General features: G+C 37.0%; 1 protein-coding gene across 2 annotated transcripts in view; it reads right to left on the minus strand.

The window, feature by feature from the left end:
• Positions 1 to 908: 908 nt before the first annotated feature.
• The window catches only part of TMPRSS15 (transmembrane serine protease 15), a 117,386-nt gene continuing 95,369 nt past the window's right edge, over positions 909 to 22,925 (minus strand). Inside the window, exons 21-26 of one of the 2 annotated variants that reach the window (XM_070488730.1) lie at positions 20,008 to 20,057; positions 19,670 to 19,844; positions 12,680 to 12,861; positions 10,940 to 11,035; positions 7,481 to 7,578; positions 909 to 1,935 (exon numbers count right to left, since the gene is read on the minus strand). In XM_070488730.1, coding sequence (XP_070344831.1) covers positions 1,780 to 1,935; positions 7,481 to 7,578; positions 10,940 to 11,035; positions 12,680 to 12,861; positions 19,670 to 19,844; positions 20,008 to 20,057 — 757 coding nt within the window. In that variant the 3' untranslated portion in view covers positions 909 to 1,779. Of the gene's footprint in view, positions 1,936 to 7,438; positions 7,579 to 10,939; positions 11,036 to 12,679; positions 12,862 to 19,669; positions 19,845 to 20,007; positions 20,058 to 22,925 lie in introns of both variants that reach the window. The other variant, XM_070488729.1, reaches the window with a different exon arrangement.

A 22,925-nucleotide genomic window follows, 5' to 3' on the forward strand; every position in this document is an offset into this window, starting at 1 on the left:
CCCATTGTCTGTGCCACCCAGGATTACAACAGCTGCATGGCAGGAGGGGCAATGCCATGGGGAAGGGCCTTGGTTTTGCCTTTTATCTTGATCCAGGCCTGGATAACTCTTCTGGTATCAATTACTAACCCCGTAAGTTTCTAGGGGTGGGACAATGAACTTCCCTCTTACTAGAAGGTGGCAGTGAGACTGTACTAAGACGCTCTCAAAATTTTGAAAAATGAAAAGGGGTACATGGTGTATCTGTTGTGAGTGTTTGTATTTTCAGAACATACTTCTAATATGTGCTTTGAAATGCAGGTGAATTGTGGGACAATATTCAGGGAGTAAAATCAAACAACGCGCCCCACCCCTGCTGCTCCATCCTTCCTGACTGTTAGGAATGGGTCCTTGGAAAGGTCTTAAAAAGAATGGTGTGTTCAGGGAATTCCTGATTTTTGTCCTAAGAATAAATCCCATGATTGTTTACCAGGAATCTGTAGTCCTTAATCATCTTGCCACACCTTCTTTATATGACGTTGTTTTCCCTTTCTTTGACCACTCCCCAGAGAAAGTCTTTTGGTGTGAAAACACAAGATTATCTACCATTCCCTCTCCCCAAACTTTCAGGATGACTTGCACCTACATGGTGGGCCTGTCAGGGGTAGCCCATGTCTCATTTCTTCCGTAAGGCTGGTCTACACTGCTTTATCCCTCCTTTCAACTCTCTTAAGCCTTACTCTCTTCTATTATTTTGAACCACATAGACTCGTGCATAATATGTGTTTGTGTGTTGTATTAAGTAGGTATGAATTTTGTTTTCCTGAATAAATCAATAGATTTTGTGCGGTAAACTGAAGTTTGCATTTACTTTGGAAATTATCCAAGAGGTTAAAGAGGTGAAGCAAATTCATTTATTCCACATTTTTGGCCTTCAAATGGGCAATTCAGCTGCGTCTAAATATGTTTTTCACATATTAGAAACATCCACTGTAACACACATAAATCAGAAAAAAAACATTTGTAATGGTTGCATTTCTTTGATATGTCATTTTATTTTTTGAAAACTTAAAAAACACTAGCTTGAAATAAATGGACAGTATGAGTAATCCAGGTGAAAAAAATGATCGAATAGAATAATGACCATAGCAATTAATTTACCTTTAATTTTGATACAAAGGCAATATTTAGACTTGTGCTCATGTGCTGTTAAATTAACTTATTTGAGAGGAATGTGCAATCAAGTTAGTCCACGTCTGTGCCAAGAAATTACAGTACATATTTTTTATCAGTGGAGAAAATATTAAAAATATGCTCAAGATGAATTGGAAATGCATTTAGATAGAAAAGCAGGAAGACTACTGAAATTCTGTTAATAGCAATCTAAGTTGGAATTTAGACAATTGACATGTTTATTTCAAATAATAACATACTTTGTGCAAAACAGTTTATTTCACTTCTTTTCCTAATTTTGCTTGAACTTTCTTAAGTGTATAGTATATGCTTTAAAATAACATTCCTTTAAATAAGAGGTGATAGAAAATAATGATAAAGAATAAAGGAAATGATGATATCTGTGAAAGAACAGCTGTTCACAATAAAACCAAACGTATTCTTCTTTTACTTTGTATTGTAAAGATTAGTTTGATTTTTCTGTCCCTCCCCCCACCCCAGGATTTCAGTGGCTTAGGTAAGAATAAAGGCTTTTAGTAACTATTTTTTATAAAACTCTCAATTTCCATGCTCCTTAGAGTGGAATGGAAAAATTGCCTGATTTTCATGTTTTGTTTAGGAAACCATCTAATATAGAAAACTCTGTATCCATTCTGTGAACCTGGAGACCCTGGCATACACCCCTGGGCGATTAGGCCGTGCACATTGGTATCCAAATGACGTCACACCAGCCAGGAACCATCTGTTGTTTTCTTGGCACATTAACGGTCCTCCTGAATCCCCCTAAAGAGTAAATTGCAAAAGAAAATTGTAGCTGTGTGGTTAATGGATATAAATACATAAAATTGTTTGTAGCAAATCAAAAATAAAGATCAAAAATATGATTTAATTGCAAGTCATCTGTATATACTCTCAGCATCCTTCTAGGTCAAGAATGAGAACCTTTTGCTGCTCAATAAGGAAAGAGAGAAACTATAGCAATTATGTGTAGTTTTTTTTCCAGTTTTATTGAGAAATAATTGACATACATCACTGTATAAGTTTAAAGTATACGGCATGTTGGTTTGATTTACATATATTGTGAAAAGATTACCACAGTAGGTTCAGCTAACATTCATCTTCTCTTATAAATACAATAAAAAGAAAAGAAAGAAGGAAAGAATAAGGGGAAAAAATTTCTCCTAGTGATGAGAACTTGTAGGACCTACTCTCTCAACAAATTTCCTGTATATCATACAGCTGTGTTAGCTACACGCGTGATGCTGTACATTACATCCCCAGTACTTATTTGTCTTATAACTGGAAGTTTGTACCTTTTGACCACCTTCCTCCAATTCCCCTTCTCCCCAGCCCCCATCTCTGGTAACTGCAAGTCTGATCTCTTTTTCTGTAAAATTTGTTTTTTGTTAGATTCCACATTTAAGTGAGATCATACAGTATTTGTCTTACTCTTTCTGACTTATTTCACTTGGCATAAATCCTTAAAGATCCATCCTTGTTGTCACAAATAGTAGGACTTTCTCATTTTTTAATGGTTGAATAATATTCCATTGTATATATATACCACAACCTCTCTATCCATTCATCCATCGATGACACTTAGGTTGTTTCCATGTCTTGGCTGTTGTAAATAATGCTGCAATGAACATGGGGTGCGGATATCTTTTGGAGTTAGTGTTTTTGTTACCTTTGGACATATTCCAAGAAGTGAAATTGCTAGATCACATGGTAGTCTATTTTTAATTTTTTGAGGATGCTTTATACTATTTTCAGGCCAGCTTTGGTGATCTAGTGGTTAAGATTTGGCACTGTAACTGCCATGGCCCATGTTCTTTTCCTGATCAGGGAACCACACCACCTGTCCATCAGTTGTCATACTGTGGCGGCTGTGTGTTGCTGTGATGCCAAAAGCTGTGCCACTGGTGTTTCAAATACCAGCAGGGTCACTCCTAGTGGACAGATTTCAGCAGAGCTTCCAGACTCACAGACTAGGAAGAAGGACCTGGCCACCCACATCCGAAAAAAATTGGCCATGAAAACCCTATGGATAGCAGCACAGCACAGTCTGATACAGCGCTGGAAGGTGACAGGGTGGCGAAAAAGACCAGGCAGGGTTCCACTTTGCTGTACACAGGATCACTAGAGGTTGGAATCAACTTGATGACACTTAACAACAAATGCTGTTTTCCATAGTGGCTGGTCCAACTTTATATGTAATATTTTATATGCATTTTTATTACAAGAGTTTTCTCATTTTAAATTTGGCATTTTAATGGGTACTAAGAAATTTTCTAAGGTATAACTGTGAACAGCCTGCCAACCACGATATATATTAAAAGCTGATCATTTTTTTTCTTTTTTGAGGAAGATTAGCCCTGAGCTAACATCTGCCGCCAATCCTCCTCTTTTTACTGAGGAAGACTGGCCCTGAGCTAACATCCATGCCCATCTTCCTCTACTTTATATGTGGGATGCCTGCCACAGCATGGCATGCCAAGTGGTGCATAGGTCTGCACCTGGGATCCAAACCAGGGAACCCTGGGCCACAGAAGTGGAACACGCAAATTTAACCGCTGAGCCATGGCACTGCCCCTAACCATTTTTTTAAAGGAGGTATGTTCTAAGTATCATGAAGGGCTTAGTGGAAAAGACAATTATTCTGCATTATGCATTTTAGAAAAACTGAAAACTCACACACTAAGTTGATTTTAGTTCTCTTGGGTAGCATTAACTTTTTGGTATTAGACAAATGCAATCCATGATAAAATTTCTAGCTATGGGCACACGTTTTCATTTGAGATTTCAATTGATGAGGAAATGCTTTTAATTTTCGTAAATATTAATTACAGCAGATCCTAGTGGAGTTAATTACATAGATTTTATTTGTACATGATTATTCCTGTGCAATGCAAATGAACATAATGCAAACATATAGCACCATTATTCACTGACAGAATTGACAAATATTTTTCCCATATTGTGCAAAATTTTTAAATTAATCTTTTAAAAATATATTTATGAAAGAATCTAAAGTCTTATGTACTTTGAAATCACTGGTAAAATAGAAAAATTCAACCCCAGCTCAATGTTAGAAACATCCTGAGAGACTTTTTGCCTGATTTTTTATTATCTTTGGTACTTATATTTAGGGGGGAAAAATGTGGTCCATAAAAGCACCTTTTCTGTCTTGGGTGAAGAGGAGCATAAATTGCACTGGCAACCACACATTACCTCTTTTATAGATGTAACAAATGTGTTCAAACTGTTTGAAGGCAGGAACTGTGACATTTATTTTGGCATCGTAAGCCTTTAGTCCATAAATATGGGTTCAGCAACATTTATGGAATAATAACAATCCAAAGTAAGAATAAATATAGGCTCAAAGTTATATGCGACTTAGAAATTATTAAAAATAAATCTCAACTATTTGGATATTTTTAAAAGAAATATTTTGGTTTTCTTCATGTTTTCTAAACTAATTGAATTTTTTAATAGGCAATAGAATACAGACACTGGTTACATGATCAAGGACTTTGAATTACCTGGCACATACTGACTCAGGTGCAGTTACTCAAAGAATCCACAGCAGGCTTGATGCCCAACAGCTGAGTGGGCTGTCTGGTTGCGAGATCTATGTCTGATTCTTTCACTTCCCATCATCTAACTACATTTCAGTTCAGTTCTGTAACTTCTCCTTGTCTTAATTTTCTGATTTGTCCAATGATATTTCCTTCTTGCGCTATCTCAGAGATGTGTAAGTACTTAAAAGATGAGCGTCGAGAACATAAAGTATTAATCTAAAATTTATGTTTCCACTTCGATGTTATATTTGTATAGACAAACAAAAATCACGATCTTCTTTGACGAGTATCTAAGTATAAGGTAAAGGTTGATGACCACTTTTGTTTGGAGAAGTAGTTCCTAAACTTTAGCAAGCATCAGAATCATCGGAGAGCATGCTCGAACACACATCGCTGGGCCCCATGTTTCAAATGCCTGACTCAGCACATGTGTGGTGGGGCCTGAGAATCCATAGCTATCTAGCTCTCAGGTGACGCTGATCTGCTGGATCGGAGGCCATGCTTTGAAAATCACTGCTGTAGAATAAGGCTCTGAATGGTTAGCAACATTAGTTTGCTGTTTGCGTTATTCACTTAGGCTTATAGAGAGAGGACATTCTACGGGCCCTGAGGTGCTTTAAAATCCAAACAGCGGCCTTGCAAATACAAGGCTTTGGTAAACCAGAAGATATCCGAGAACGTATGACTGACTAATAAGGCAAATTCCTTGCCACTATAGGGGAAAAAATAATACTTCAAAGAACTTATTCAAGTGATGTATCAATAGTAACATGATCATAATTTTAAATAATGATTCTTATTTAATCAGCTAATCCTTTTATATAACATACTATTAAAGTTGAACAAAGAAAATCACGCGACTCTCTAGACTATTAATTACTCAGTCATGATAACATTACATTACAAAAGGCATTGCTTTGTGTGGGAGCTTTCTTACTTGACAATGAATAACATACTTAGACTCTCTAGAAATCAGAGCCAAATATAAGATTTCAGAGATCTGGCAGGAGTTACCGGCTTAATGTAACCCTAGCATTAACAGCATCAGCAGTTATATTTTCTATCTAGTGCATGAGGCATCTGCCATGTAGCCCCCATTAATTGTAATTGAAGTTGTACAACTGATTTTCCTCTTGAACAATAATTGTATAAATCTCCCTCTAAGTGGCAATATATCTTACCTTTAGCACACTTTTCATTTTAAAAGGAAAGTATAAGATCCGGAGATAAATTTTAAACAAGGAGAAAGCTATCCTATTTGTCTTGAATTTGCAAGTATGCATTAAAGCAGAATAAATGTAAAACTAAGCTGAGAGTTTAACATGACTTGAGACATTGACTTAACCAGAGGATATATATATATATATATATACAGATTCATCTTCTTAAATGTCTGTTAAAAACATCTTGTATCAAGTCAAATGATTATGATATATATGTGTTAATATATATAACAAGTTGTTTCCACTTTAACAAAGTGAAGCCATTTTCCCATGGTATAAATCGCTACTTCTACATTTGTAAATTGATCATTTGCTCAAAACTGCTATCAGATTTAATATAATCCAGTAGATGTTAATGCATTAATATTTTGTTAATTTTCAGATACAGAAAATTTATTGACAAAGTCTTGCAATAAAACTTGTTAATATTTTTGAGTGCTTACTTAGTCCCTTATATGTGCTATCTCATTTAAACCTCTCAATAAAATCTAAGTGACTTGCCCCAAATCTGATGAATAAGTTTTAAAGCAAGGGGCAACTTACAGTAGTCTGAGCCCAGAACCCACTCTTTTCATGACTACTCCGTGATGCACCTAAAAATTCATTATAATTTGAAAATCAGGCAGAGTTTATTTTTTATTTGCTGAGTATATGTGGATCTCATGGAGCTAATAGTGGTTACATTATTTCTAGGTGGTAAGATGTCTTTGTGTTCCATGAGGGTAGTTCGGAGGTAAGAATTTTCTCTGAGGTTTTCTTTCACGTGCAAGTCAAAAGCTATTGATACTTCAAATATATTGAAGTACTAACATTCAGTGAGTTCATGTTATTACATCTCTAAAATGAAATGTAGAAAATAATGAAAATTCTAGTCTAGGAGTTCCAGATCCAGGGTTATGCCAGGCTGTTGAGTAAGTTCTTTATTTACCTTCCTTCAGGTGGTTGGCTGTAAACTGGCTCTAACGAGGTTAAGAAGGTTGGTTTTCATCCAGAAATTATTTCGGGTCACTGGCCAGCTAGACCATACTCTAAATCAGAGTTGAAAATTAGAGGTTTATAGGCCAAGTTGGTACTCAGACCCGTTTTTGTTTGTTGTTTTGCTTGTATAGAGTTTTAAGGAACTGGAATTTGAAAACAAATGCTTTTTAGCTAAGATGTACACTCTCCAGCTCACCCCCAGGCCCATTCGTGCATATTTTATGAATTTTGGCTGTCTCATATAACATTTTATGCCTAGTCGCTAAAGACATCTGATTTATAACCCTTGGTGATAAAAATTAGTTTTGTTTCTAATCCTCAGGTCCACCCAGGAGTACTATGCAAATAGGCCACAAATAAAAGTGAAAAGTCACAGTTTTGTAAAGGAAGAAATGAAGTTAAGACCCTGACGATTTCTTTACTCCTGAATCATTATTTAAGCTAGGAAATCATTATATAGCAACACTTTCTGGAAATGTAGGGTGAGCAGTCTTATATACTTACCTGACAGGAATCTACTCCTCCTTTTTCATAGCCTGCACATACCATATTTTCTGTGATGTTATATTCTGGCATCTGTTGTTGGCATTTCTCATTTGATAGAAGAGGAACGTCAGCTTCTTGCAATATGTCTGCAGTGGAACCTGTTCAAAATGGATAATGCAGCCAGCCAGTCAGAAGCGATCAACATACATCCTTGAATGAGCCCCCATCAGTCTTATTTACTTCAACAGTTCACTCTCATTATCAAGTACTGTGTGTATATATAATGGAATGAAATGCTAAACCTTGTACTTTAAAGCACATAATAAAGCCCATCTGTGGATTTTGCCAAATGGATAACAGTAAAGCACTTTAGTTCCCAAAGGCTAGCAGGAATGGTGGATTGGACTTGACAGTCTTTAGGCATTTTCGGTAATTTTGAACAGTTACAGTATTGCTCATGGGGGGGAAAAAAAGCCCATGAACACAAAGAGTTTCATTCATGGAAATGAGCAATTGCTCAGAAATCCAGAAGTGCTTTTCATTTGGCACCTGAAGAGGTGCTCCTTTCTAATAGCATTCGGCTCCTTTGTGATGCTGTGTGGGTGAGCAGGTGCACCTGGAGCAGCAGACAAGCTCACACAAACCCGGCCCCGGTCTAAGGGCAATCGGCTTGTCATCCACGTGTAGGGGAAGAGAAAGGAGGCATTCTGTAGTTAAGTGTACTTCCATGCTTTTTACAAAATGACTCATCGACTGGAAGCGTGAATCTCTGTTTACTGAAATACTAGTCTCAAGAGGGATGTGAAACGAGCAGGTGTCTAGCGTCCCAGAAAAGATACATGATAAGCACTTTCTAATAATTAGCAATTCTATTTGGTTCCTCAAGAGAGGCAGATGAAGATAAGTTAGTGCATATGACAGCCAGGGTTATTGCAAAAGTGTATGTGAGCTCATTTCTAGCTAAGTTTAATCCGCATACTAAAGAGACAGGAAGGAAACAAACCTGAGTGTGTGTGTGTGTGTGTGTGTGTGTACAATGTAGGTGCAAAGCAACATATGTGCAACTCATTGGTGTGTCAGTAAATGTTTAATAACTGGTTTTCAAGAAACAAAAGGCGCCGATGCATATTGTCTACTGATTCGCCTGGTGTAAACACTCCAGCCATGGCCGGTTTCAAGGTACCAGCATGACAGAGAACACGGAGTTGGAAGGAGATTTGCACAAATTACTATTTCCAGCTGGTGCCAGTGACTCCAGAAAAACACCAGTGGATGACATTTAAAGTTTGGCAATGGACTTTAAGTTAAGAAAGTGAATTGGAGAGGTTAAGATAGAGGAAAAAAATTCAGCATCTCACAGTCATCCATCCTACGAGACTGAGGATGGGCTGGTAGACTCTAGTTTCCTATTAAAAGTCAAAGCCAATTTTGCTGTTTATCAAGGAATTAAAAAAACTGGTTGGGTGTATGATAAAACTCTTTGGAAAAAGAACATTTGAGCAGTGTTCTTACATTTAATATTTTTGTGTCAACATGATTTGCCATGAGAATAATGGAGAATATATATATACACACACACAAAGATACATAAAAATGTCAGTTATTTTAAGTTTACTAATTGCCTTAATTTAACAAACTAACATTACTTCATTCTTTCCTAGTGAACAATATGTTCATGGTTTTCCCAGCTAACTAATTAATATAATGTACTCAGAAGGGGGGAAACTGGAATCTTATGAAATTAAGTAGCTGGAAACCATAAGGCAAAGTTCATAAAATTCATTAAAATTGCCATCACTCAGGAAATATTTAAATGTGATCTGGCTGTTTATTCCTAAATGAAACTGATCTAAGATAACAGTTTTTTTCTTGGCTCCATATCACTCTTAGAGACCTTTCTTAAGTCAATTAAATGCATATCTTTAGTAACAATAAGTAAATGTGAGTCAAGTTTACTCAACTCTTAAAAAAAAATACCCACTTCCGATGGAATAAAGAGTCTTAAATTTTGTTAGCAGATAATTTGTTTTTGAAGAGTCTACATTGTGGTCATAAATGTCCTTTAGTTTGAAGTCTGAGAGAGAAAATATCTATCCAGAAATCATTTTTACTCTTTCAATTTCAAATGTAATAAATCATGACATTTTTCAAGTAGAGAAAACAAAAGAATATACAGTTCTTTGACTTCGATACATTTTACGCACAGCAGACATGGGGCATTCTCAGCAACGTAATGTAATTGCAATGGAGAATCTTTGAATCATCAGGCAAGGATTTGACTTACAACTTTATGCTTTCTTTTATATAAAGTAAGTGTTTTCAGCTGTGAATGCGCTGCTTCTGAGACCTGCACCTCTCCGCAAAATTTTGTGCCTTTTCATCCTATATGGAATTAGGATTTTTAAATATTGTGCCTATGATCCACTGCAACTACAGAAGCCAGGTCACCCGGCAGACTACAGTGCCTTTCCTTGTTGCTTAGTTATTAATGAATGGTCCAAACTCTGTTCTAGATGGAGTCACTCCTATTAGAAATTCCAAAGTCAATGAGACTTGCAGTTACATTTAGAGGGTAAGAAATACTGGAATCCTTTTTTCTCTTTTAATCATGTTTGGTTAGTTTTAGTATGTGTCTTTTCTGTGTTTGGAAAACATGTTATTAAACAACGTTAGTGAGTCAATGGCATATAAATTTATAGTCTTTGATGTAGGATCCGTGTGGTGTCTGAGTCTTCTTGTCAGTAGGCAGAATCAGCAGGTTGAAGTTCAAAGGGATTTCCTTCTCATTTTAGGGAACGTGAGTGTGAGACTTTTATGTGATAAATATAGTTTTACAGATTTGGGAAAGGTAACAGGTAATAATTTGGCTTTTTCTTCTTTTTCTTGCAGAGAAAGATTTGCTCTGAGCTAACATCTGTTGCCAAATTCCTCTTTTTTTTTTTTCTCACCAAAACCCCAGTGCATGGCTGTAGATTCTAGTTGCAAGTTGTTGTAGTTCTTCTATGTGTGCCACCACAGCATGGCTACTGACTGATGGGTGATGTGGTTCTGTGATACAGAAGGGAACCCAGGTCGCTGAAGTGGGAGCACCAAATTTAACCACAGGGCCATCAGGGCTGGCTCACTTTGGCTTCTGATGAGACTTTATGTGCTTTACAAAAATAAATTTTTGTAACTTTTGATTGTATTCATTTTAATAGATGTATCTTTTCTCTTATCAGAGTTTTTATAATACTAAAATTAAATACTGAGTTTGGGGGACGTTTGAATTCCCCTTCAGTAAAAGATTAACATCTTTTAATATGCTCTACATGATCTGGGAACATTTTTTAAAACTTTAGAAAAAGATTCTAAGCTATAGAAATATACAACATATGAATATAAGACTGACAGTGCTTTTAGGAGACATTGCAAAAATTGTTATAAGAGTTCAAAAAATGTTGAATGTATTCACAAGATTGTGCAGTAACATACTTTTTACTATAGGCATTTTCTTTTCTTCTGAGTCTAATAATTTACCTTGATATTCAACAGTTCCCCAGCCAGCAATAGAACAAATGCTTCCTGGAGGAAAAACTTGATTTTCTTCTGGTAAACAAATAGGTTGTATATAATCTGAAAAAACGAAACAAAAACAAGAACAAACACACATGCATTTCCAATAAGGTTTAAAAGTAAATCATTTTCAATATTTCATCTAAAAAAAACTTGTAGCTTTGTTTTATCCAGCCTGAAAAGTTTTTAGATGTCAATCTTAGGGGAAAGAAGTCTTTTCTTTCTTTCTTTCTTTCTTTCTTTCTTTCTTTCTTTCTTTCTTTCTTTCTTTCTTTCTTTCTTTCTTTCTTCTTTCTTCCTCCCTCCCTCCCTCTGTTCCTCCTTCCTTCCTTCCTCCTCCTTCATTCCTTCCTCCTTCTTTCCTTCCTTCCTTTCTTTCTTTTCCTTCCTTCCTTCCTTCCTTTCTTGGTGAGGAAGATTGGCCCTGAGCTAACATCTGCACCAATCTTCCTCTGTTTTATATGTGGGATGCTGCCACAGCATGGCTTGATGTGTGGTGTGTAGGTCCTTACCCAGGATCCGAAGCACAAACCTAACCACTATGCCACCGGGCTGGTTCCCAAAAGAAGCATTGTAGAGGACCACTTCTTTGACAGTGGATTAGGTACCACTGGTGGCCTTTCAGGATCCTCTACATTGTTTCCTTATTACTTTTTTATAATGTTAACAATGTCTTTAGTTCTGGAGTTCATCATTTATATTTGATTTTTAAATAGTCACGGTGCTTATTAGAAAGTAATGCCAATTCTGTGAAAATCTTGGGAAAGCTGTTTTTCAGGGTCAATTAAGAGAAAGCTGGGCAACTGTTCTGAGGTTTTTTTGATTTTCCCCAATTATCTCCACATTAAAAAAGCATTTAGATGATTGTTTTACAGAGCACTCATGGGAATATTAGCATTGGTCACTGACTTTTAAAGCCTTCTCCAACAATTTACAAGCCACCTCACAGTTATATGGGTACTCACTGCATGTAAGACCGAGGGCAGATACAGAAACGAATAAGATATGGTGCTTACCCTCAAGGACAGGGCTGTGTAACTAACCACAGTCATAGTCTGCCTTTGATAGGTGCCATGATACATGTGGAGACCAAATTGTATAAGAGCACCAAGATGGCAGCACTTTCTCCTAACTGGGGGTTGGAAAAGTCTTCAGAGTAAAGGTTGGAGTTGAGCAGAGCCCTTAAGAGTAAAGTTCACCCTCTCAGGTGATTTCTTGTATGTTATTTAAGTATTTAGAGTAAGTCTTCCATCTGCCACTTTATCAATATTATTTAATCTCCTTGAAAATATTCTATGGATAACAATTTTTACTCACTTAACTCTTAGAACATAGCCTCTTCTCTCAGTTTGTCCTCCTCTGGTCTTTGTGGCAGATAGATTGCTTTTCTTTCACATGAGAAATAGAGAAAGCATGCATTATAGCATGACCTGTTTTCTCTGGGCTGCTTCTTTGAATCTACCATCATAGAGGGCTCTGAGAGTTTTACTCTACCAGTCAACTTTCCAGATAGTCGGATTTAAACACCTTGAGAGGGTAATTCCATATGTTTCTCTGCATTCCCTGATGCCATTTAAATTATAATGATTTCTATAACAAATTATCCAAACTTATGAACTATTAATGTATTGGTATTGATAACACTTCAAATCTAAATTTGATTTAACTTAGGCATGTAAGACGACTAAAAGTGATTTCTTTTACCTGTGTAATTCACTTTAAATTCAAGGTGCATCATGGCGATGTCACTCTCCTTTCTCCGTTTATTGTAATGTGGATTAATGACAATTTGATCTATCAACCGGGTTACTACTTGAGGAGAAGTCAGATTCGATGTCATTTGCAGGCCCAGGATTGCTTTCCACTTAGAGGGCTCTAGATTTCTCCTGCAGATTAGAATAAAGAAGTATAAGAAACTCTCCATCCACAGCAGTTCCTTTCTAGGGATCTTTGTAGTAGATATTTCAGAACTCCGCGTTTCCCTCCTAAAATATTCTTGAATTTCTCTGAAGGGTTCTTCTTTAAAAATATTCTTTTAATTTTCATTTCTCTAACCAGACCCTAGAGAAAGCCTTAATTAGTGCTAATTTCTCTCCATCACTTCTTTTAAATCATCTCTTGATCTCTAGTTCTGGACTGTGGTTCTCAACTTTGGTTTCACATTAGAATTATCGGGAGTGCTTCTGAATAAAGCTGATACATGCTCACCTGTCCCTATCTCTGATTTAAGGAGTCTGGGATAGGCCAGGGGAGTTTTAAAAAAAATATTTTTAAGTGAAAGCTCCAAGTTTGTGCTAATATATGGCCAGGTTTAAAACCATTGCTTTAGATCACATTCCACTGTGGAGACTGCGGTCAACACCTTGGTCCAGGGTTTCTTCAGTCAATCACAGCAGCTATAGTAGTCACGGAACGAGGCTCAGGAACATTCTCCTGCTCAGGGGGTCACTGAATTCACACAGAGTTAAGGCAATAAAACCTATTATGATGCTTATAATCTAACATATGAACTTGAGTAATTTCTATTTATAATGAACTTGAATAATTGTTATGTATTATCTTGGCCATTGGTAATGTATTGGTAAAGGATAACATTTGTATTGTAGGACAGATTAAATTGGATAGTATATTATAATTTGAAAGTGAGCAGGGACTTCTAAATGTGCTATTGACCTGCAATATCTTCACTCCGAGAAATTACCAATGAACAACCGAAATTAAGATGATTGAGCCTTATCCGCAATGAAGTCAAAATTAAATAACTTCAATTATAACAGCAAATGACTTAATTCTTAATAGTTGCAAATGCCTAGTTTAACACAGTATTTTACACGTTAAAATAAAAGTCACTTACAAATATATAATGGGGATAGAGTTATTTCAAGTCCATCTGTCTATCTTTTTTATCTTTCTATTCATCACTTTGTCATATTTCCCAAAGGACCATCTTTGATCATGTAACAGTCATCAATAAAGCCAATGAATGCCCAAGCATCCAGTAAGCATCCACTGATAACCACACTACATTAAAATCTGAGGAAAGTTCCTTAAGTCTTTATAGCAATAGAATAATTCCCATTTATGGAGAACCTACTCGGTGCCAAGTGTAGTGCCAGGTACTTTGACCGCATCATCTCATTTCGTCCTTTCCACAATGCTGTGGATTTTTACAATTAGAGCAAACTGGGTGCCAATAGTTTAAATGGTAGATAGAGACTTGAATGGGGACTGTCTGACTTTAGAGACTGCGATTGCACTAGCATACTGGGGTGCCTCCTGTAGCTATGGGCAGGGTTCTGTGGGAGGGGTTGAGAACATGAGGGGAGGGTTGGGGGAACAGGAGGGAGAGACATGCCTGCCATTGGGTATCTGGACTCAAGTAGTGGAAGATGTCTCCTGGTGTTTGGTGGCAGCTCCTTAAGTGCCCAGATGCTGAGCCAGGAGGGCATTATGGTGCTTCAGAGGCCCTGTTTGCTTGTCAAGAGGCCTTTTCACTTTCTCTTCTCCAAGTCAGAGGAGTCTGTACTTTGGCCACGCTGGACACACTGGCAATTTCAGACATTCTGAAATTCCCACTGTACCTTGGGACTCCCCTGCCCACCTTGGCCTACTCAAAGAGAGGGGATAGAGTGAATCTCTTCCCTGGTGTCCTATCTCTGAAATTCTTTCTCTGGCCTGTGTTTAAGTATGTTTCCTAAAGCTCAATCAGTTGTGGTTGTCACTTGATTAGCATACCTGTTAGGACTGACAGGTAACAGGAAATCACACATTTTAAAGACTTGTATGTTCTTCACTCAACATTTAACTCATATATTTACTCAATATTCACAAATAAATGAATCTTACCATTGCTACATCATATGCTTCCTACTTTGCATTTAATTATATTTATTTATATATAATATAGTTTGCATTATAATTATAGTATTTATATAACCAACATATTATATTAAGATTTATATCATCAGTATTTAAATTATCTATATAAATATTAATGATATAACATTTAAATAACTATTAACATTTTTGCTCAAAGAGAGTATGAGCGCATTATACAGATTCCACTTTGAAGTTAATAGAGCACAGTTAATTATCAAAAATGACAGGATTGTCTCTTTAAATGCTTTTTACATATTTTACCTTCAGAAAAAATCACATGGAAGTTCAGAGAGATATGTGTACATACTGTACCCTATGTGAGAACTATAAAAATAATTACTGATATGAGAGAGCTTATCGGGAGCACAAAGTTTAGTAGTCACTGTTTTCTCTCATTATCTTAAAGTTTTGAGTAGAAAAGCAATACGTGAACCATGAACTGTGAAGATTAAACATGAGTGCTACAAGCTATTGGTCTAATTAAATACAGCTTACAGAAATGTTGATCTGACACATTCTTAATGAGTTTAAAAATTGTTATTGTCCTACATGGAAAATATTTTTATTTCTCCTGCACCTATAAGTAGCACTATAAGAAAGAAATATCCCTCCAACATGTATCGTTTGCATTTATTTCTCAAGTCCCAGTCTGCAAAACTTTCTGTGTCTATGAACTTGCCCAGCACAAGCCCAACACCAACACAAGCACCACTGGAGTGACTACATCCTTCCCTTGGAGAAAAATGACTTGAGAATACAGGAGTTTTAGCCAATGGTACTAAAATTTTATGAATCACCCGAGGAAGGTGACAAAAATTCAATTCCTAATTTCCACCTCTGGAGATTCTAGTTTGGAAGTTTGGAGTGGGATCCAAGAACCTGTACCTTGTAATCACTGTTGTGATATCGAGCAATACAGAAATCCTCCTAGCTTTTCCACTCAGCCGAGGTCAAGAAACGGGAGAAGAAAGCCTTTAGAGAAACAATTGCAGATGGAGAGATGGAGAGATATTTTAAAAATTTCTTGTCTCAGAGCATCTACATTCTAAGAAAACAAGAAAAACTATAGGACAGAAGAGAGATGTGGATGGGAAAAGGAAATAACTCCATTGGATAGGCAAGCTCCAATCCAGCAAAGTTCAAAGGTGGCAGAAACAAGGCACATTTAGGTAGGGAAAGTTGACTGACTTTATGCTGCATTTCACTTTTGCCTGCTGTGTCCAAGTAAAATGTTTTTCTCAGTGGCAAGGGAAAGAAAGGCACAAGTTGGGAGGGAACAGAATGACATGTATTCCTGACTCTGTAACCTCAAAGACTAGCATACGTCTTGGAACACAGTAGGTGCCCTGCAGATGCTGCTCTGGGTGGGATGAACTAAGACTATGCCTTTCTATGTTGCTATGTGCTGGTGTGGAAATAATTTCAGTACTCAGAGCATGAGGGTGTCCATTTGTAAGTAGGATTTTTATTGTGGTAGAAAGTAAATATGGCAGGATAATTAGGATAGAGCAGCACAATATGCTAAAAAAAAAAATCAATGGGAAACCCATAACTGTAAGTTGAAATATCTTTTTCTGTTCTACTATAATCCAAAGTGGCTCTTTAGTCAAGTTTGCCCACTTCCCACCTCAATGTCTTCCCCAAGCATAGTGCTTTTGGTCTTTACTAATATTCTCTACTAAATGGAAAAAGGATTCCTGGGGGATAGCCAATTCCAATTTTTAAGGCAAGTAAAAATTAGGATGTCTCTGAAATACAGTGTCATTGTCAGAAAGTAAGAAAGTTTTCAAGAATATCAGGGGTGATTTAAAAATAACAAAGGAGCTAGATTAAATGAGATAACACTGGGCAGTTTTAACAATTTGAACATAATATAATACTCATAATAGCTATTTTAGGCAATAAAGTAAATTGTTAATGAAGGGCCGTGAGTCCATAATAAAACTCAAAAGAGAAAATTAAAGCATGTAAAAGGTAGTTGTATCATAAAAGTAGGGTGGACAGCAGGATATGTTCAATTATTATTCTTTTCATGAGTAAGGGCAAGACTTTTATGCATCTGAGTATTTTTATTTCTTAAGCAGAAATCTGTTTTTAAAATTTGAGTATGCACTTATTTGTTTAAGTGTAAGAAAGAGAAGTACGGGGAACCAGGAGTGAGTGAAAGAATCCTCAGCATGGCCCCTGGGTTCTTTTTATTAGGAAATCAAGCTTTTCACTACACAAGTAGAGTTTTAAAAAGATAAAAGACGGGCAGTATTAGCATATGGCTAAAACTACTTTTTTTTTTTTTTTTTGAGAAGGATTAGCCCTGAGCCAGCATCCACCACCAATCCTCCTCTTTTTGCTGAGGAAGACTGGCCCTGAGCTAACATCTGTGCCTATCTTCCTCCATTTTATATGTGGGATATCTGCCACAGCATGGCTTGACAAGTGGTGTGTAGGTCTGCACCTGGGATCTGAACTGGTGAACCCTGGGCTGTCGAAGTGGAATGTGAAAACTTAACTGCTGAGTCACTGGGCCAGCCCTGGTAAAACTATTTTCTTTCATGAAAGTATCTGAAATAATACCAGAAACTTTCTTGCTTGGCTAGAGACATGAAATAGAAAGCAAGAAAACTCTTGGTGACTGGAGAAAGAAGAAATCATACCACTGAGTGGCTAAAGAGAATTAAGTGCAAGGTTGAATTCATCACAATTTTATTACAGATCACATTTGTTTGCTTGTGTTCAAATTGTGACCGTGTGGAAACACATTTTATGTCCTACATGACTGAACATGTGTTTATATTAGATGAAAACACTTTTCTACTTTCCTCATATATTTGTGGTTTGAAAAGACGTGATATTGACATGGTTAACCTACAATAAGCACATTGGTAAGGTAGATAATTGAAAGATGTGACTAATATTACTGCAAGCCTAGTTGACACTTAAAAAGCATATGTTCTGCAAGAACATCAAACAGATGAATTTACCAAATCCGAGGTTAACATGAGAGATTGCTAACTTACTAAGACCTATCTATGTACAACAGAAAACACTGCATTTTTAGCTAAAGATACCTTTTACTTGTAAGAGAGTTAGGGTATAGGTTATCCATCAGTGACATGCCCAAGGCATAGAGTATGTATAGGTGAAGTTAAAGTCATGTTTAGCAGGGAATGGGAAAGTGGACTGGTACAGACGTTTGTTATGGGATGGTTGAAAATAGATTAAAACATAATTATCAAGAGGCAGCAAAGTCAAGAAGGTGGACTTTAGACACAGGAGAGGCTGTAGTTTAGTCACCCAGATACAGGGCATAATGCAGAGAAGCAGAGAGCTTTAGATGTAGATGGGGCAGGACCTCTGATAGCCCTTTTGGAGCCCAGGTAATTGGCCAAGCTGGGATCTGGCTGAGGGTCCTCATTTCCAGGTTCCTAGGATTAAGAGTTCAAGCTTACCCTCCTCTGCTAAAATGGGTATTTAGGCATGGGCTCAATCCTTTCATACTTGCTCCCTGGCCATCCCTATCTCGCAAACAACCTTCGCAACCGTCTGTGTCTGAATATTGTCTCCATCTTTCCAAGAACTTTCAATGTCTGTGTTGGTAAGGAGTTAGTCTTTTAATCTGGTTAAGTACGGCTTCATCTTCCATTCTTGAGCATACGTGGTTCTTTCCTCAGAGGTTCCAAACGATGGCTACCAAGAGGCTCATTCTAATCCCCACAGGTAAGGTCTTTCTCTGGTGGCCTCTTCTACTTAGGGGCAAGGACCCACCCTAGGTCAGAGCTTATGAATTCTCTCTGAGGAAGCTATCTTTTTTCTGAGCGAATTCAGAAGCGCTGGAATGGCATTACCTAAAGAAGAGACCTTTCAGGCGGAGCAGAGAATTAACATGTTCTTGGGCCCGGGAATATTTATTTTCTCCTCCTTTTCTCCCTGTCCCCTCCACTCACTCTTTTCTCCTGTGGCACTGCTTTAGGAATGGCTGCCTCTGGAGGGAGAAGATAAATCCTAGAATTCAACATGTATTTTATCATGCTATATTACAAAAAAGATACAGTTGAGGGGCTGGCCCCGTGGCCGAGTGGTTAAGTTCATGCGCTCCGCTGCAGGCGGCCCAGTGTTTCATTAGTTTGAATCCTGGGCGCGGACATGTCACTGCTCATCAGACCACGCTGAGGCAGCGTCCCACATGCCACAACTAGAAGAACCCACAACGAAGAATACACAACTATGTACCGGGGTGCTTTGGGGAGAAAAAGGAAAAAATAAAATTTTTAACAACAAAAAAAAAGATACAGTTGATATTAGTTCTAAGTCTGAGTTACAGATAGCATCAAGATAGATCTGACTTGAGAAAGAGGTAAACATTTTTATCCTAATTCACAACAAAGTGCTTACACATGACTTTCTAAGAGCACAATTTTTTATCTGTAACTTGAGAGCTAGCTATACAGGCTTTTTTGATATTGACAGTTCGCTGGCGAGAAATATTGTCCTAATTGACTGATAACCAGAACAATTTATACGTTAAAAACTAATTTTACACCTTAAAAAAACGCTTAGCTTGTGAATAGGTAAAAATTCCAATTTTTATGTATGTAGGAAACATAATACTTGATGTAAGTATCTAATGAGGAATGATTTTTAATTGAATTTTATTTTTATACATGATTTTAATGGGAAAATGATTGGAAAGTTTATAGTGTCATAAATATTGGGAACATTTCCCTGATGGGCTGGTTTTGTGAGGCTGCATGAAATGGGGTGCACAGTGTCTGCTGTGGTCATCTTGTTTGGGAAGGGACGCTGTGGTGTCACACTCACCCATACACGCAGTGCGCGGCAGACACTAGCCAGTCGCTGCCAACGAGAGAAGCGCCACAGAGCAGCCGGTCGTTATAAGACAGAGCAACGACCCAGGGCCAGGCTCCTTCTTTGGCATTGTTTCCTCCAACAATCTTTGGGCTGACTTCTTGAGCCACCAGTCTTTTTCCACATGCTATAAAGATAGTTCAAGAAAGAATATCTATTTTATTTTGGTGGATTTCCTCTGATCATGAATATTGAGTGGATCACTACAAAATAACTTCAGGTGACATACCAATTCATTCAGAATTTTAAACTGAAGGCTTAAAAGAGAATACAACAAAATATTTACTCACCTTTATGGTTACATTGTAATAGAACCAGTGAATCCTGTAAACACTGTTCTCTGTAAGAGAGGAGCAATTATGTTTCAGAAATTGTGTACCTAATATTTTAAAGAAAAACAATGTAGGTTATCCTATTTTTCTTTATTTTTAGTAAAATGGACTTTATCATATATGAAACACAGGGAGGCTGAAATGCACAGCAGAAAAATCTTCAAAATCAAATAGAGGTGAATTCACATCCTTAACTCTACCCCTTACTCTTCACGTGATTTTGAATAAGTTGCTCAATATCCCTGAGACTCAGTTTCATCGTCCACAAAATGAGGGTAATAGTACTTACTTTATTGGAATTTTGGGGGAGTGAAGAATTACTCGTAATGGAACTATTGTGCATTATACACAATGAACACTCGATAAATGATAGCTACTGTTAGTTTGCTTGAACCAATGTGGGATTTTGTCATTCTATAATACAGACTGTGCCTCAGTATTGCTCATCAGACAGCTATACAGTGCCCAACACCGTGCTAAGCTCTGTACTTCAATTAGGGAATTCAATCATGAATGAATCATAGTCCCTGCTTTGGAGGGAGGCAGACCTATAAACAGGCAAATATAAAATAAAGTGTAGGCATAAATAACTTGAAAACTCACTACCTGTTTAAATATATGGATATCAACTTTTTTCAAAGCCAAGAATTCTATTTTAAACAAAATTTGTTTTAAAATGTGTTATACTTACCAACCACTAGAGATCAGTATAATACAAGGAATTAAAGTACTTCCCCACACTATTTCCTGACGCAGCTACCGCAGACATTGGTCTCTTGAGCACACACATACACACATGCAATTTAATGATTTCTGTTTCTATATTTAACTACTTCTATTGTGTGTATTATTTGGATGCTTGAAATTTGGGGGAAAAACAAAAGAAAAACACAAAGCAAGACCCAAGATCATAAGTACAATCAAAGCAATTCAATGTTTCTAGAACATACAAGATAAGGTTTGTTTGAAATCATATGCTTTCGCATTTTCTGATTGACATATACTTTAGAATAGAAGATAATGTCAATTTAAATATAAGGAAATAATATACTTAATAAGTAGTGTGCATTTGTATATATCTATCTAGACATAGATATATAAATATGTATTCATAATTCCCCAAAGAAGAAGCCTCAATTAACTCCCCTTCTGTTATCCACTCATGGTTAGTAGAGAAGTAGTTTCCAGGACATTTCTCAGCATACCATCCGACTTCATCCATACACTTCCTATATCTTAATACTCATCCATGAAAATCTGTGTTCAAAATGGTTCATCATTCCTAGATATTAAACGAGGCTTAATACTCTGTGATATGTAAAAGCCTACTAATTTCTTTTTAGCAAGCACAGAAGAGTTTCTTTTTAACTTAATAGTTAACTAGAAAATTAGGCTGAGCTTAGCACCTCATTCTTCATGCATTTTGGTTAATCAAAATTTTCACACAACAAACACACACATGCAGTGTCTCAGTACAGAGCAGTAAGTTGTTAATCTCTGGTCAGAATGAGCAGTGAATCCAAACTTTGTCCAGGTGTATTTGGAAAGATTGGAGAGAAACAGACTGACTGTCCTGACCTTTGGTCCTGGAGACAGAGCGAGCTTAGCTGTCTGTACAGGAAGAAAGACAAGGCCCTGATCCTGTGTCTTTCTCTCAGCCCAGCGGGGTGATCTTGTGATACAAATGGCAGGGGTTATATCTATTGTATTGACAAAATGAACTAGCTTTTCTGCCAATATATGCCCAACACCATGGCCTTTTTTCTTGTTGAAAAGGCTGTGCTTTCTTTTTCTTTCTCCTTGCCAAAACTGCTATTTAAAGTGAGCTGGTGCCAAAAGTGGAGGGGTTTGCATTCAGACAGACTTGTCTCCAGGTTGCCCACCAGCTTTATGAACTTGTCCAAGTCACTTATTGGGCTTGTTTCCTCACCCTTATTGTGGAGCAAGACTACCCAAGTCATAGACCTTTTGTATGGACTGGAAATAACCTCTCTAATATTCATATCACACTGTCACATGATAGACATTCAACAAAGTATTTGATAAGCACTTTGTAACCTGTATCTAGCACCATGCTTGGAACACGATGTTGATCAACAATGTTAAGTCAAATTTCCTTTGATACCTAGGACTACTACTGATGTGGTCTGAAGAACTGAAAGAAAGGGAAGCCCGGTACCGGTAGCTGCATGAATTATACATTTCCAGTTGTATCATGAAAGATTGCTGGTACCATGTTGAGTGGCCTTTTCCCAGTGGTTGGAAATAGTAGTCTGAGTCTTGCCTATGCCTCATAAGAGCAGAAAAAAATGGGGATCCAGGTCACTAGATTTTCCTAGTTGGAAGAATTATCTTCTTTGATATCATCTTCCTTTCCTTATTTTTTTATTACAACTCCAGTGCAAGACTGTTTTCAAAAGCACCAGTTTTCATGCGACAATAAATGTAATCATCTCTGCAACAAATTAGGGAAATAAATAAAGGTACATATGTCTGATTTTCTGCCAACGCTGTATAATGCGGCTAATCAACAGAGAGATTAAGAACATCCTGGCTTATTGATGTGATCAAAGTCTCAAGTATCTATGCCTATAAGTGGTGTCTCTTTAAAGTGACATGAACATATGTAGAATAGGGACATCAATGTAAGATGATACTGGCATTTTGTTTATAAGCATGGAATAACCCAGTTCTGCTCTGAAACATGCATATAATTAAGGTGAAAAGTTTTTGTTTTCCCTTTTTTTCCTACTCATTTTTGAATGTCTATAAGATATAAATGAAAGACATTCTCAATATACAAATGGCTCAAGATCTATAATAGTAAGGCAAATTTAGACATGCCTTATAGAAAGGAACTCTGGAAGCCTGTTTTC

The sequence above is a fragment of the Equus asinus genome, chromosome 18, assembly GCF_041296235.1.
Source record: "Equus asinus isolate D_3611 breed Donkey chromosome 18, EquAss-T2T_v2, whole genome shotgun sequence".
NCBI classification, from domain to species: domain Eukaryota; kingdom Metazoa; phylum Chordata; class Mammalia; order Perissodactyla; family Equidae; genus Equus; species Equus asinus.